At 41.5% G+C, this 17,231-nt stretch overlaps 1 protein-coding gene across 3 annotated transcripts in view; it reads left to right on the top strand.

Annotated features, from left to right (window-relative positions):
• The window catches only part of SMARCAL1 (SNF2 related chromatin remodeling annealing helicase 1), a 52,986-nt gene that overhangs the window by 24,312 nt on the left and 11,443 nt on the right, over positions 1-17,231 (top strand). For all 3 annotated transcript variants that reach the window (XM_012785181.3, XM_076005924.1, XM_012785183.2), the window contains 3 exons: positions 4,590-4,730; positions 8,192-8,410; positions 14,366-14,436. In XM_012785181.3, the coding sequence (XP_012640635.2) occupies positions 4,590-4,730; positions 8,192-8,410; positions 14,366-14,436 (431 nt within the window). The remainder of the gene's footprint in view (positions 1-4,589; positions 4,731-8,191; positions 8,411-14,365; positions 14,437-17,231) is intronic.

Here is a 17,231-nt window from a genome sequence, read left to right on the forward strand (position 1 = left end):
TGGGTTTTGTAAATGGCGGCAGCAGTCAGCAGACCGGTGTCATCCTCCCCTGGAAAAAGGAACATCTTTCTTTTCTCCCAGCACTATTTACTGGGCTACTAATCTTTAACAAGGTAGTTCTGTTTTAATATATAAATGTGTGAAAGTAGACAAGACAGAAAAAAGTTAAAATCAACTTTAATCCCTCCAACAGAAAAAAACACTGTTAACAGTTTGGTTATTTTTCCAACATGTCAATTATAGGGCAAGATCATCATTTTCTTTTTTTTTTTTTTTTTTTTTTTTTTGAGACAGAGTCTCACTTTGTTGTCCAGGCTAGAGTGAGTGCCGTGGCGTCAGCCTAGCTCACAGCTCACAGCAACCTCAATCTCCTGGGCTTGAGTGACCCTTCTGCCTCAGCCTCCCGAGTAGCTGGGACTACAGGCATGCGCCACCATGCCCGGCTAATTTTTTTTTTTTTATATATATATCAGTTGGCCAATTAATTTCTTTCTATTTATAGTAGAGACGGGGTCTCGCTCTTGCTCAGGCTGGTTTTGAACTCCTGACCTCGAGCAATCCGCCCGCCTCGGCCTCCCAAGAGCTAGGATTACAGGCGTGAGCCACAGCGCCCGGCCAAGATCATCATTTTCAATGGTTATGGAGCATTCCATTATATAGACATATCCCATAATTTAACCCTTAGTATCAGACACTTGGTTGTTTCCCTTTTTTTGCTATTGTAAATAATTCTATAAGTGAACATAACCGTGTATAGGTACCTTTCGTACTTATCCTATTAGGACAAATTCCTATGATCAGGATTGCTGGGTCAGTTTTCATTTTACCTTTTGGTGGAGGCCTCTGAAATACAGTCTGGCAGGCGTTTAACAGTCTGCACTCCCATCCAGTCTGGTTCAGAGGTTCTTTTCCTTCACCTGACTGCAACCCTGAGGATTGTCAACACTCCTTTGAACAGTGAAATCCGTGTTTGGATTTTTTTTGTTTAGTTGCATTTTGTTTGTATAGATTTTTATTGTTAAAACGGTATAATAATAAAATGAAATTTTTTTGAGGGGAAAAGGACCGCAGAATCCCACCATCCTTTCTAATAAATAGCTGTTTCTCTTTTTCTGTGAGTAGAGTACTTTTTATGTCTCAGTTGATTGGCTAAATGAGATATTGACTAAAATGTTTGAGATTTTTTTCAAAGTAGGTTAAATAGACACCAAAGGGTAGACAGTGAAAAATAAGTGTTTCTCTGCATCCCCAGTCCCTTGATCTCCCCAAAGGCAGGTATAGTTACCAGATTTTCAAGTTTATTTCAATAAAATAGCTTGCACCCATGTGACTACAAATGTGTTTCCTTTCTCCCTCCTGAAAGTGATTCTCAACTGTTTTTTTTTTTTTTTTTTCTGAGACAGAGTCTTGCTTTGTTGCCCAGGCTAGAGTGAGTGCCCTGGCATCAGCCTAGCTCACAGCAACCTCAAACTCCTGGGCTCAAGCGATCCTTCTGCCTCAGTCTCCCGAGTAGATGAGACTACAGGCATGTACCACCATGCCTAGCTAATTTTTTCTGTATATATTAGTTGGCCAATTAATTTCTTTCTATTTATAGTAGAGACGGGGTCTCGCTCTTGTTCAGGCTGGTTTCAAACTCCTGAACTCAAACGATCCGCCCGCCTCGGCCTCCCAAAGAACTAGGATTACAGGCGTGAGCCACCGCGCCCAGCCGATTCTCAACTGTTTTACATTTATTTTTTCCCTTAATATATCTTGAAAGTCATTCCACATCATTCCAAATGATTCTACCTAATTCTTGCAAATAGTATTCTATTGTATAGAAAGACAGTTTTTTTCCTAGTCTGGGGTTCTGGTGAAATATGTTACAGCCAATCAGAATAAATCAGTAAAGCAAGTCATTAGCACAGTGGGGGGAAAAAAGATAACAACGGGAAATGATGGAGAATTGCTGGACCGTTTCTTGTATGAACTTAAAACAACTTCAGCTCTCTTCTCTACGATAGAACATTTTCTTGGCTCATAATTTAAAATCTACGTGCTGGCCGGCGGTGGCTCACGCCTGTAATCCTAGCACTCTGGGAAGCCAAGGCAGGCGAATTGCTCAACGTCAGGAGTTCGAAACCAGCCTGAGCAAGAGCGAGACCCCGTCTCTACCATAGATAGAAAGAAATTAATTGGCCAACTAATATATATAGAAAAAATTAGCCGGGCATAGTGGCGCATGCCTGTAGTCCCAGCTACTTGGGAGGCTGAGGCAGCAGGATTGCTTGAGCCCAGGAGATTGAGGTTGCTGTGAGCTAAGCTGACGCCACAGCACTCACTCTAGTCTGGGCAACAAAGCGAAACTCTGTCTCAAAAAAAAAAAAAAAAAATCGATGTGCAGGTTATCTACTTTGAATTACAACACTGAATTCTCCTTGGCAAATTGTATGGACCACTTGTCTTGCAGTCAACCTGTTCTGCAGGGCTTTCTCACCCCTATCCCATGAAGAATCTAAGCTTGTCTTTGAATATCATCTGTCCCTAACAGTGTCTGCACATGTGAATCACATTATCTTTCTAACACCAAAGAGAAAGTATTTTTTTACATTGTTCCATTGTAGGTTTCTTGGTGCTGCTTTCTTTCCTTAGCCAGGGGAGTTAACTGTAGTGTTTAATTTAGCATTGATTTATGTAGTTTTATGCTTTTATGTTTTCCTAGATTGAAAGATCTCAGAAGTGGAGGACAACAAATAAATCTTTTGCAGCTGGATATGGATTAAAGCCTTGGTAGATAGGTGACAGTGGCAGCAGTGCACTCATGTTGGGGCTGGGCTGGGAGCAGGCCAAATCACTCCATCACAGATGAGATGCCCTTCTGGGTTCTTTTCAAATCTGGCCTTTTTCTTTTTCCATCATGCTGCCTCTGCTTTTTGACACGCACAAACATCCATTTGCAATAGTCCCATCACTCTAGTTTGGGGATTGGATGGGAGAACTGACTCAGTACTAACTGCCCCCGGTGGATATCCAACAGGAGACCCTGGAGTTCGTTTTCATCACTAGATCCATGAGCTGTTTTTGCCCAGGCTCCATCCCCAGGCCAGCACAGCCATGTGGGGAATGAGTTTGCAATGATGAGAGATTTTCTCTTACTGATAAAACTTTTCATTTTCCCCCTTTCATTGAAATGGTCTTAAGCCAAGGTAAGAGATGTTGCAAACATCATTCAAGGAACTCATTGTTATTCTAATGAGTCTGCATTAAACCGTGCAGGAAATTAGAAGGCCTAGGTAATTGAACTGTGGAAAATTATAGCTGAAGAAATTCATAGCTCTCCCATCATAATAGAATTAGATATTGGCAGTTGCTGAGAGGGCAAAAGTGCATTTTGAGAATTGTATGTATATATTGTATATTTATAAAGAATCATTTTTCTTCCCAGTGTTGCACCTTTATTTATTTATTTTTATGAGGCAGTGTATCCATTTGAAAACCTAATTTCCTTCCCTAGGTGATTTATTGCATGTGATTGCTTTATATTACTGTCATTAACTCAAGGTTACAGTGGTTAACAAGCTGTTTCTAGACAACTAAGCTCTACAGTAGGGTCCCTTCCCAGAGCTGAAATGAATTTTACCTCCGGTGATTTGTGGTGATTTCGGGTGCCAATATAGTTGGAAGTGTCTCCTTTTCTATTCTTACCCTCTTTCCCATCTTAGTAATAAGTAAGATATTTGGATCTGATCTCCTTGAGGAGGTTGGCATCAGGATAGTGAGGAACCTGGAGTTTGTCCTTGGAATTGGCCAACTATTTATTTCCATCTTACCCACTGCTGATCAGGCTGTTGCAGACCTGGGATGAGTTTAGAGAAAACGTATCCAGGTCCCACCTTTTGAAGTCCTTATTAACTACAAAACGAACCTGAGTCAGGGATCTCTAGATGCAAAGCGTTGTGAAGCTGAGTTACTGAAGGCCTTATTTGTCCTTTAAAGAAAATGAAGTGGAGGCATATACACAGGCATTCCCTGATACCTGTGGGACTGGGAAAAGGCTGGTCCTGTGTGTCATTATCTAATAATGACATCCAGTAAGTTCAACTTGGATGTCAAGAATCCTTTTGAAGGAAGTTCAGACCTGTTGCTCTTCCCCCAAGCCCATCCTAATGCTGAACTCTGGTTTTACTCCATGCTCCCTAGGACACTGACTAGCTGCCTTCTGAATTCTTTTCAGCATATAGTACACATTTATTGGTTCCTTTGTGCCAGGCACTGTGCTACTGAAAATAAAGGTGAATACAGCCCAGTCCTTGATCTCAAGAAGCTTTTGGTTTAGCAAGGAAGACAGAAAAGATAGAATTCAGTGTAATGTGTTAAGTACTAGGATAGAGCTCAGCAGCGGGGGCTGTGATGGCAGCCAAGAAGGATTTATAGGAAAGGAGATGCCATCTAACTGCTTCCATTGGTGACGCCATTAGGTTCTCTCAGCACACATGGTCTTTTTCTCTGGAGGCATCCAGCTCCTCCCTCATTGGGGACATTTTGAACATTTCCTATGTGATCCTTCCTCCCTGTGTTCAGAACACCTTTGGCTGTTTGTTTTTCAGGTTGCCAAGAGGGTGATCCTACTGTCGGGCACGCCGGCCATGTCCCGGCCCGCAGAGCTCTACACACAGATCATTGCAGTCAAGCCAACTTTCTTCCCTCAGTTTCATACCTTTGGACTTCGCTACTGTGATGCCAAGCGGGTATTTATTCTCTCTTCCCTTCCTACTCCACCAATCCCTCACCCCAATTTTGACGTTTACTTTTCTACTCCTTCTCTGGGGTCATGGTGTGTGATCAGAAGAACACTGGCCAGGAAACTGGCCCAAGATTTTAGCTCTTCTAGCTCCTAACTCTGACCTTGAAGTATCCTCAAGGGTAAGAAGAAAATGGTCCCTCTTAGTTTTCATGGTTGTGATGATTCCAGGTCAGTGTTTTTCAGCAACAGGACCAGGATATGTAGGTGTGTGGAGCTCTGAGAGCCAACTGCTCTTACCTAAGGTGACAGCTCCCCCACAACGCACAGTGCTGGGGCCTTGGAAAGTCCGTGTCAGATGCTGGCCTGAGAAAAGGTGGTGGCAGTGAGGCAAGCTAGAGGTGAGGGTGAGGCCCTAGGCAGAGGGAAGAAAGTAGATGAGGTAGGTCAGGGTCTCTGCATGGGAGGAATATGAAATAAAAGCAAAAAAAAAAAATCCTTTCTGTGCAAAAAAGACAAAGGAGTGCCTCTGAACAGGTAGAGTGGGAGTGTCATCCCAGGCTGCCTTGGGAGGGCTGTCCTCAGCGAGCCTTTGCCCTTAAACGTTGACTCGTTATAGTGACTTGTACCTAGTCAGGAGGCCAGAAACCTCTAACCCACAAATTATTTTTATGAATCTGGTGCCAATAGAGCAAGTACCTCTGGACCTATAATCTGCACAGCTTTAAGTTCTCGAGACCTGGCTGGGGAAGCCCTATAAGCACAAATGCATTACATCCCAAACCTCAGTTTCTAAAACCATGTGAATTCAGACCTTGGGGATTCTTGTTTTGTGGTCAAGTTACAAATATACTGACCGCTTTGGAGAAAAGGCTGCAGCTTACTCTATAGGCCATCTATGCAGAAAAGCCTTGCTATGCAAGTTTATGATGTACATAAGATTGTCTGCCATATTTTTAAAATACTTAAAAAAAAAACTTTTCAAGTACTTTAAAACTATCTGTTTACATTAAAAAAGGTATTTCTAATGTAAATTGTAATGCCTAGCAAAGTTAATTGCAAACTATTTTTATTAAGGCAGGAAATTTCTTGATTGTTGAATGTATTTAAAAGCCATATACTTTAATCAAATCTGTAATTCACTTTCCCGGTGGATCAATCCAGATTAGATTGATCGTATATAGTTTTCATGGTTCCTCAAAACTCTTCATGTGTGATTTGGACCTCTGTCCTATTTGCATACAATCTACTTTCTAGAAAGGATCTTCTCCTCTCTTCCTCGACTGTCTGGGTCCATGGGGTAATAATCTTTAGGTAACAAAGGAAGGGGCTGAAGATAGAATTCCTTGCCTTTGCTCCCTATGCCTTCTCTTCCTGTGTTCCCAGTCTCAGACCACTATCTTCTAGTCGTCTCTCATGTCAGAAACTGAGGCACATTCTTGAATTCTGCTTTTTCCTCCTTCTCACTTTGAAACAATCACACATAAACACACATATACAAACACAATAAACAAATGTAAATTTGGGGGTTTATTTGCCCCCGCCCCAAATAAATCACACACAAACCATTGCCTTTTTTCTCTTCACATCCTTCCTTCTACCTAGCCCAGTGCCTGCTTCATGGTAATTTTTCAATAAAAGCTTGTTGGATTGTGATTGTTCTAAAATCCAATTTAAGATCTTTGGTATTATTGAGTTTTAACCTGCAAGATTAAGAGCTGATGATATTAGAACTTAGGAGTTTGATAGTTGTCTTAGTCTATTTTCTGTTGTTATAACTGAATACCACAGCCTGGGTAATTTATTGAGAATAGAGGTGTATTTAGCTCACAGTTCTGGAGGCTGGGAAGTCCAAAAGCATGGAATCAGCATCTACCTGGCTTCTGGTGAGGGCCTTCTTGCTGTTTCATAACATGGCAGAAAGCATCATATGGCAAGAGGACAAGAGCATATAAAGCCACCATTCCCATTATAGGGGCCTCACCCTCCTGACCTTATTTAATCCTAATTAGCTCCCAAAGACCCCTCCTTCAATCAACACATGAATTTGGGGATTAAGTTTCCAACATTTGAAATTTGGGGAACACATTTAAGCCATAGCAAAAGAAGAAACAGCTTTTGATTATTTTATTTCTACACCTTTGACCATCTCTTCTTAGTCTCAATGTAGCAGAGGTTTATAGGACACCTGCCCTGTCCCCACGATTATGCCGGGCTCTCTGGCCCTCTGAAAAGGATAAGCCCTGCCCTTACCCTCAGGGAGCTCACTGGCCAGCGGAGGGTAAGGGAGGAGAGCAGACAAGACCCTGAAAATACAAAGTTGCAGACATACTGACTCCCTGATTTTCTATAGGATTCTAGAAATCAGTCCTGTTTCCAATGAGATTATTGGTAAAGCAAAGGGTTTTTAACTGGTAACATCCTCTCTAGCTGTGTAACAGGGAGTAGACATATGAGCTCAGTGCCTTGGCCTCCCACAAGCTACTAAACGAGGACTTGTGTTTATGAAGGACTGCCCAGGCACTCAGCCAGGCTGGCAGAGCCTGTATTGTGGGCCCCTCCTGCCCACTCCAGCCACCATCAACAGTAACACTGCAGTGACTTTTTTTTTTTTTTTTTTTTTTTGAGACAGAGTCTCGCTTTCTTGCCTAGGCTAGAGTGAGTGCCGTGGCGTCAGCCTAGCTCACAGCAACCTCAAACTCCTGGGCTCAAGCGATCCTCCTGCCTCAGCCTCCCGAGTAGCTGGGACTACAGGCACAAGCCACCATGCCCGGCTGATTTTTATATATATATATATATTAGTTGGCCAATTAATTTCTTTCTATTTTTATGGTAGAGACGGGGTCTCGCTCAGGCTGGTTTTGAACTCCTGACCTTGAGCAATCCACCCGCCTCGGCCTCCCAGAGTGCTAGGATTACAGGCGTGAGCCACCGCGCCCGGCCTGCAGTGACTTTTACTGCATTGTACTTGGTGGTGTTGGTGTTGTCCATGCTGAGGAACAGCAGTTTTTTTAAAAAGTCCCTGTAAATCTCATGAAATGAAGATGTTATGGACCATATTTATTACATTGTGCAGTGGACTCTGTAGGATAAGCCCTGGGGAAGATTTATTTCTGTACTTAGTGTACAGGAATAGTCTGACAAGCTGAGTTTTTTGTTTTTTAATAAAATGGACACCCAGTCACTTGACTTTTTGCATTTGCTGCTGGGAAACTTAGTGCCGAATTGTAGAATGCTTTAATACGTGTTTTTGGTTCACCTCATTCCTGACCTTTATTTTTCCCCTTTTCCTTTCTGTTTCTCAATTTGTCTAATTTGGGGTTTATTTATCCCTATAAAGTCACATGAGGTTCTCTGAGCTGAGCCACGGTGGTCGTGAGAAGAGAAACCTGCCCGGAGCTCACGGCCCTCGTGGAAGTGGCCAGTGGGAAGTCTCACGAGTCTGTGTCTGTGTCCGCTTCTCCGCAGATGGCGTGGGGGTGGGATTACTCGGGCTCCTCCAACCTGGGAGAGCTGAAGCTGCTGCTGGAGGAGGCCATCATGCTGCGGCGCCTCAAGTCGGACGTCCTTTCCCAGCTGCCTGCTAAGCAGCGCAAGATGGTGGTGGTTGCCCCAGGGCAGATCAGTGCCAGGGCCAGAGTTGCCCTGGATGCCGCAGCCAAGGAAATGACCACCAAGGACAAAACTGTGAGTCTGGGGCTGGAGTTGGGCATTTGGAAGCAGACTTGTTTAAGCATTCCTTCCCTGAAAGTGCCCTGCAGAAATGACCCCTAGTTCTTTCAACTTACCTTCCTGTAACCTTTTCTCAATTCCCTGGGCAAAAACAGGGAGGCCATCTTACTCCTCAGCCTTCCCACCTAATGTGTTTTGAAAATCTCTTAGTAATTTGCGGTTTTATGCTTGTGTGGATTGCTGTTGATGGATAGTCGTAAAGGTCAACACAGAGCAGCAGGATGGTGGTATTATTCTGAATCTCTCAAAGTTGAAATTATGTTCAGTGTATTTTGATAATGCCTCAGTCTAGGAACAATTGTTTGAAAACTAGTCCTGCATGTATCTAATGTATATGTTAACCCTCTACCCATACCATACCATGTCATTTGCATTCGTTAAAATAACAAGCAAACACATACAACAAAATAAGAGTTTTCAAACTGTCTTAACCTTTTAAATCCCTATCACAGCCATTTATGGTTGGCAGGAAGTTGGCATTCTCCTTTTAGAGAGAAACTGAGGCTCACAGATTTCAGTTTGCCCAGGGTGTCATGGCTGCTCTCTGGCAGAGCTGAGGCTAGAACCAAGCGTCATATTTTAGGGCTCTTTCCATTATGGTAGTTTTTTCTTTTCAAAACACTTTTATTATAATATTTCATTCCTTTCTTTAGTATCATACTGTGCTAAGTACCATAAAGTAATCTGTAACAGCTCCATTTCTATCCACTTGGGATAAAACCTTGTAATTTTCATTGTCAAGAAAATAACAGTCATTGTTGATATTTTTTGACGTTATCATAAAGCATTATCTGGGCTTGATATTACCCGATATAAAGAAAGTTAGATATAGATGAGATCTCAGCCTTCTGAGAGATTACGAAATAAATAAGAATGACAAGAGGCAGAATGCATGATGTTTTTTAATGTTATTTTACCTTGTGATGAGCAAGATTAGCTGAAAACTTTTAAGAAATAGGTAGGATAGGGAATGCACTGGTACATTGTTAATCTGTATTATGCTGTATTACATATGATAATCTGAATGGTCTGGGAGAAATGAGCTAGCATAATCTCTTTGCTGTTGAGTTTTGAAACAAAGTCCAACAACATTGCTGTGGACATATAGACCAGCATTCTTAAATTTTATGTCAGTTGAATCATGAGCAGAACCAGGGAGCTTTTTCACTAAAACCAATCTTGGTCTTTTTCTGATTTCTAGAGATAAAATTCAGTGAGTGGAACCTTTAATGTCTGCTGACTTTTCTCTACTAGTGAACTCCATCAGACAAGAAAACCAATGAACAAGTATAGCAAATATTAATGGAAAACAGACATGCAATATTTTTAGATGAAAGATCTGAATATTTATAACATGTGTTTTTTACTAGAGATGTTCTTCCTTTTGTGTTTGAGATGGAAGTAAGTCTATCAATGTTCCATGGGATTCCCCAGAGAACAGTCTGGCCCTAACCTGGTCTACCTCCTGAACCAGTTTAAGAACAGCTAATGTAGACAACTGAAGAAGCAATTAGTGGGCATTTATATTGAGAAGGAAAGTCACATTGTCTTTGAATTATGCAGTATGCCCAAAAAGAAAAACAAAGAAATAGAAGCAGTGAGATTTTGCACTTAGTGCAGCAAAGTCTGAAAGCATGTTTTAAACTAAAAATACTTCTTAAAGTTCTACCAACTTGAGTGGTTCTTCAAGTTAGGGGAGTGGCTCTTTTCAAAGATGATTTCAGATGCAACCTGGAAGTTGATTACTTAATTTATCAGTGATGATAAGAAATTGACTAGGATGAGCCATGGGAATTAGGAATGTTGTATGTTTTATAACTTTCCTTAAATTCTTTGGGACATTTTAATATTTTCTTATCTAGAAAACAGAGCCACAACTCCCTTTTGGTGATAGAAAAGTACAAAAGATAATGTCAGTTGCCCAGAGTCCTATCTGTTGTGTAATTATCATCTTTGCTTCAGAAACACCCTAGAGTCTTAACTCTGTTTTGTAGATTATGACAGTGAAGCCTCAATTGCAGTGTAATTCCTCAAGAATCCAGCTGAGAAAGAGCACAGAGCTCTTCTCAGTTTCTAGCACTTGAGAGTTGCTATCTGCTTCCTTGAGTCAGGTAAATGAAGCATTTATTTCTGAAAGACAGAAATTGAGTTGGTACAGACTACCTTCAGTATGACACTGAAGCCAGATACCAAATTCTTTTTGATAATGAGATGAGTCCTTGAGAATGTGATGCCCTTTTGTGTTTTAATGTAATGGAAAATTCAAGTAGAAAATGAATTTGTGTGTGTTGTGTTTCGGACTATCACAGCCTTTCTATATCGAAAGTCATTGATTTGGTGCATTTCTAAGCCAAGGACCTGATCAGGATCATTGTTCTAACTTCATTCAGGATGGGGAGTCAGCATCACGGGGGGTGGGGCGGGGGTTGAACTAGAGACTGTAGACATCCCTTCCAAACTGGACTGGCCCTGAGATCCCACACTGAAAGAGTTAAAATAGGGAGTCATGTTTTTATGGTTTTAGTCAAATAAAGAATCTACAAAAAGCCCCCCACCTCAATTTTTTTTGCAGTTACTTTTTAGCCCCAAGTTTCCCTGTAGTTTTGCACCACATGGTGGCTCCAGCCAAGTAGTTCTGACCTGCCTGTAAAGAATTCATTCTTTTGTTCCTTCACACCTTTCCATCTGGAGGAAGACATTTTTTAAAAAGCTTTATAAAAAATCGGTGAAGCAGCCAATTTATAAAATATAACATATAATGAAAGCTTTTTTTCGTTTTGCAACTGAAATAATAGACATCGCTTCAGAGGCTAAGGAAAGCTGACTGTAATCATCTTTTGTCTAAAGCCATTTTTTCAGCAGCAAGACCAGGAGCAGAAAAATGGAACAAGTCCATGCAGATTTCCTGGTGACGATATTAGTTCACCTTGCCACTTGACAATCCATTCAAATTTCCAACATAGAAAAATGTGAAAACTCCAGCGGATCTAATTTAATAAGAGTCTAGGCAGGAACAAAGAAAGCAGGTTATTTAAAATTTCCTGACTGAAAGAAGTGAGATCATTAATGGATAGTATTATGTCTACACAGTTTGAGGGAGTTTTTTTTTTTTTTAACTATTGAGTCTTCTGACATTAAAAATACAATAGATGTCTCTTATATAAAATCTGAAAAATAAAGAAAAGTACTTATAATAAGTAATATTTATTGAACACATGCTACATGCGGGGCATGACGCTTTATATTTGGTCCGTGTAATTCTCACCATCAGCCCAGATTTTGGGCCTCAGAGCTGACACAAGTGCTGCAAATTCTGCTTCTGCCATTTAGTAGCAGCATGACAAGTAAGATCGCTTGACTTTTTTTCCTCTGTGGCTTCATCTTTAACAATGAAGATAATAGTACCTTCCTCCTACCAATGTTGATTATTAAATGAGTTAATGCACATACAATTCTTAGAACACTGCCTGGTCCATAATAAGTATTAATAGTATATGAATGTATTATTTTTATTACTATGCTGTAAAAAAGAATCATGTTTTATATCACATAATTTTGGCCTATCTCATTTGGGTATTTTTCTATAATTGTATTTTTTTGCTTTAAAATATATCTGCATATAAATATATATTAACTATGTGTATAATAAGCAATATATATATATATTTTAAAAGCAGAATTGGGATTATACAAGCATACATCAAGTAGGAGGAAAACAGTTTACAAAACTGTCTCATGAAGATGTTTCCATGTTGTTAAAGATTCTCTTAAAATATAGTAATTAAAGACTGATAGTGTTTTCTCACATGGCTGTAATTTTGCCAATCATTTTTAGTTGGACCTTAAAGATATTTTCATTTGCTCACTATTCTGAATAATATTATACTATAGAAGTAGCTAACATATGAATTTGTGCACATCTGATTATATCATGTAGTAAATTTTCAGGAGTAAATTGCTGGAATGTAGGATGTGGGCATATTTTAAAGGTGTTTGGTACATATTGCCACGTCATCCCCAAAAGCATTGGCCCAGTGTGCCCTCCCACCAACTGTGTGTGATAAAGGTGCTTGTTTCTTCACACCCTCATCAGCTCTTGGCGCTGAATCTTGGGGCAAGGTTTCTGAAAGTGCTTCTCATCGTTTCTCCATCTGTTTTTCCCTCTGCCTTATTAGGAAGTGTGGAGTGAGTGTGGGTGTGGGGAGTGGACAGTCTCTGAAGGACACAGGAGTAAAATCACAGACTGAGGCTGGCTGGAGTACATCCCAATTGAGGCACACACGCTGTGCATGAGGTCACCATATTCTCCTAGGGACCACCTTTTGTTAGAGGGTCTAACCTGCTGCTGGGGACCTCTAGAGGTCCATGAGTGGACTCCATGAAGTCTGTGAGCTCACTTGCCACAGGTGAAGAGTTGTATGTGTATCCAAAGCCCGTCACAAAATAGAAGGTTGGTGGCTGCTGCTGCCACGACACATGTAAGATACAAATGGGATCTGCTTTCCAGAGAGTCCCCTCACAGCTTCCTGTGGTTCCTGGGTGCCTTTCTTCTTTCCTGGGAAGTTCTAGAGGAAAGACAATGTTCAAAGCCAAGAGCTGTTTGGTTCAAACAACTTTTTCGACCATCTATGGTGTCAGTAATTTTAGGTACAGTCTGGGTGTGGCTGCTTTCCTGAGTTATTGAGAACCCAGGAATAATGAGTCCAGGGTCATGGGTAGTATTGCTGTTGAACTGCTTCTTTGTTCTGTGAGGAAGCTGTCCTGTCAGTCACTGGTCTCACAGAGCCCAGGCACAAGATGGGTGCAGCTGTAAACCCACGCTTGCTGGTGAGAGGAGGTGGCCACCTGTCTTAGTCCATTCATGCTGCTGTAATAAAATACATTAGATTAGATAGTTTATAAACAAGAGAAATTTATTGCTCACAGTTCTGAAGGCTGGGAAGTCCAAGGTCAGGGTGCCAGCAGATTCAGTGTGTGGTGAGGGCCTAGTCTCTGCTTTAAAGATAGCGTCTTCTCACTGCATCCTCACATGGCAGAAAGAACAAACAAGCTCTCTCAGCCCTCTTTTATAAGGGTACTAATCCCACTCATGAGAGCTCTTCCCTCATGACCTAAGCATCTCCCAGATGCCCCATTTCCCAACACCACTGCATTGGAGATTAAGTTTCAACATATGGAATCTTGAGGAGACACAACATTTAGACCATAGCACTGTCCTACCAAGGAGGGTAAGAGTGTCATCTCTGGGAGGCCAGAGCAATAGAATGATGAAACTATTTGAATACTTCCTGTGTTAGCATTCTTTATCAGGAGTAATTTAGATGCAAACCATAAAGAAAACATGGTTTCTTCTTCTGAGAAGTTAATTACCTTATGTGGGAGACAGACTAAAAATATGAATAATGGTTTTGAAATGATACTAGGATAGACTAGTTGGATTTAGTTGGAATTGATCCAGGAAGCCTTGAATAGAGGTGAGCTTGGTTGGTCGGGTACAGATGCAACTTGGCGGAAGAAAAGGGGGAGGCAGAAAGCAAGTTGGGCAAATGTCACATGTTCATCATCACCAGCCATAGCCAAGGTTGCATTTCAGTGGGTCACACATTTGCTGTGTATGATGAAGCCCTACCTGAAATGCTTTACCAAAGAGCTTTTATGTTTCTTGCCTGTTGGATCCTTACAACAGTCCTTGGAGAATGATAGAATAGCTGTAATTCTGTCTAAGGACAAAACCAGAGACCAAGCAGTTTCTATGACTTGGCCAAAGCAGGAGGATAAGTCACCATTAGTGCCTGGGTCTCTTGACTCTGGTGATTGGTAGTTAAGATTTGTAAAGCTCATAGTAGCGATAATTAGGTCAGCTTATTTCAGAGTGGGGGGACTTTAAACTCTACACTTCTCTTTCAACAGAAACAGCAACAGAAAGAAGCCCTCATTCTCTTCTTCAACAGAACAGCTGAAGCTAAAATCCCATCTGTCATGTAAGTGGTCACCAAGTGTCAGTATCTTTCTCTCTCTCTCTCTCAGTCTTTTGGGGAAAAAACAAAAAAATTATTACCTTAGTCTGCCAGAATGGTTTTACTGTTCTCTAAGAAGTGGTCAGAGATTAGAATTATAGCTGCCTTGAAAATAAAGTTTAGGGCACTGTGGGCTCATTACCCACAAGGTATAAGTTATCCTATAACTGGAACCACTGCCAGGGTGTACTTGGTCTCCCTAAGAGATCGTGTCTTCACCCAAGTAGGCAGGAGCTGCTGCTACTTAAAAGGTGAGGGTGGGGTTGTCACTAACACCAAAAGGAAGAGTTTTCTTCTTGTTTGGAGAGCTGTGGTCATTTGCCTTTAGGAAGAATATTAAGGGAGAAGCTGCCCTATAGGGTCACTCTGGACTTCCCCAAAGGATGAAACATGAGGTTTCATCCTTTATTTACCTAAAAGACAAATGTCAAATTTGGCCAGAGGCAATGGCTCACGCCTGTAATTCTAGCACTCTGGGAGGCTGAGGCAGGAGGATTACTTGAGGCCAGGAGTTCCAGACTAGCCTGAGCAAGAGTGAGAGCCTGTCACTACAAAAAATAGAAAAAAATTAGCCGGGTGTGGTGACATGTGCCTATAGTCACAACTGGGGAGGCTGAGGCAGAAGGATCATTTGAGCCCACGAGTTTGAGGTTACAGTAAGCTGTGATGAGCTACTATACTCTGGCCCGGGTGATAGAGTGAGATCCTATCTTGAAAAAAACAAAAAATTTAAAAAAGTAATAAAATTAAAAAACATTTTTTTTAGTTAAAATATAAAAAGATAAATGTCAAAGTTTGTTCAGAAGATTTAGGCAAGTAGACATTGTTACACTTAGTTCTCTTTCCACCTAATAAACTAAAGCTATAGCAATGATTTCTATTCTTAGAATTATTCATTGACTTTTAAAAATTTCAATTGTTTGCGTTTCTTAAAGAAAAACCCACTCATGTTCAAATACCATTGTGGTAGAAACTTGAGGCAATTCTAATGACGTGCAGTTTGCCTAATTTTTTATTGTTTAACATTCATGTGAGACTCTGGCAGGATAACAATCCAAGTGATGGGATTACAATGAAAACGAATTTCGTGTGGGCTGAGTGGTGCCAGACTGGCTGTGGGGACTGAGATCTGGGGATAAGTTAAGAAACAGCCTGCCCCAACCCTTCGCTGGGCCTGCTGACCTCTCCTCCACACCCTGCGCTGCGGGAAGACAGAGTTCCCGGCATCACTCAAAGCTACGATGCCCCATAAAAAGACTGCTGACTCCTGCCGGCTCTCCTTCACCCCTGGGCACTGCCCTTTTCATTTATGGTGCTGTTACGGGACTGATGAACTCCAGATGTGGCTTTTATGGCCTGGAAACTTCTCTCTCAGAAATGAACCTGAATTGCTCCCACCAACCCATTTCTCATGTGCTGCTGAGAACAGATGGCAAGGGTGTGCATTCGTTCTTTCCCTCGCTCCCTCTGCTCGTGACTTACAAAATTCAGGGTCTGTGGGGTGCCTCTCTCATCGAGTGTTGGGCCCAGAAACATCCATTTCCCTTAGAAATTTTAAGACTTACCCTTTTACCACCTCATAAATAAGCTTTGGGCATACCTTATACATACTTCTTCAAAATTCTATGATAAATTGTATAGTGCTTTATAGTTTCCAAACAGTTTTTACGTCTGTTAACTCATCTCACATTTACAAGCATCCTTGTGAGATCGTATAAGTCATACTGGCTCCATTTAAAAAACGTGGACAACTGAGTAAATCTCCTGTAAATCTCTGGACCTCAGAGTCACACAGCTAGTAAGTGGAAATTAGATTGTAAATCTTAAAAACCCCAGTTTCCTCTGCTTGTTATTTTTTTTTCCTCTTTTTGCTGTTGTTTGTTTTTATTTTAATGGGCATCTTTTAACATAAAAGCCAAGGTTACTATGGTCAGCACGTATTTCCAGCCCGGTAACTTAGGGACTTATAGAAGGATGTACAGCAGCAAGGCTGTGTCTGAGATGTAGAGGGGAAGAGGCCTTAGGAAAATTGGGGCCAATGGCTTTTATGAGACCACCAAGTTGATTTTGTAGCCTTGTGACTTTTTGATGCCACAGCAATAAACTTTTTTGCTTACATCATGGTAAATTTTATGTCTCTCAAAATAATTAAAGTCGATGCTATTAGTACCAGCAATTCACAATTGAACTCAAATCTGATACCCTTGTTGGTCACAGTGATGTTTGAAAAGGATTCTTAGATGTTTAGAGGACAGTCGGCTTAACCTTTCCCCCACCTGAGATTTGTCCTCTTTAAGGAAGGTTCTCTAGCTCCGGCCAGAGATCAAGACTCATGTCTCAAAAGAAAAAATAAAGGAAGGCAGTTTCTGCTCTCTGCCCAGATACACCCATTCCTGTGGATGACCTTAAGCAGAGCCAGGGAGCTCACTTCCCTAGCCTGTGTCCAGCACTTGCCTGTACTCAGTTTACCTCTTCTGTGGGACTGTGCAGCCTCTGCAGGGCACTAATCTGGCATGTGAGGGGTACTCCCTACCCCACCCCACAGCTCCCTTTGGGTGGCTGCCTGCCTTTAAGGCCAGGGCTAAAGATATGGTGGGGAGTTAAGGAAAAACACAGTGGATGGAGAAGAAGTAATTTAAAGGGAGACCAAGCAAACGCGATCCTTCCCTCTCCGTGTTCCTCTGCCTTGGAAGGAAATTAAGTTAGCACTGACTGACCCGTTCGTTGGCCCTGCCATTTGAAGTCCAAAGTGGGAGGGA

The sequence above is a fragment of the Microcebus murinus genome, chromosome 8 (genome assembly GCF_040939455.1).
Source record: "Microcebus murinus isolate Inina chromosome 8, M.murinus_Inina_mat1.0, whole genome shotgun sequence".
Lineage (NCBI taxonomy): Eukaryota > Metazoa > Chordata > Mammalia > Primates > Cheirogaleidae > Microcebus > Microcebus murinus.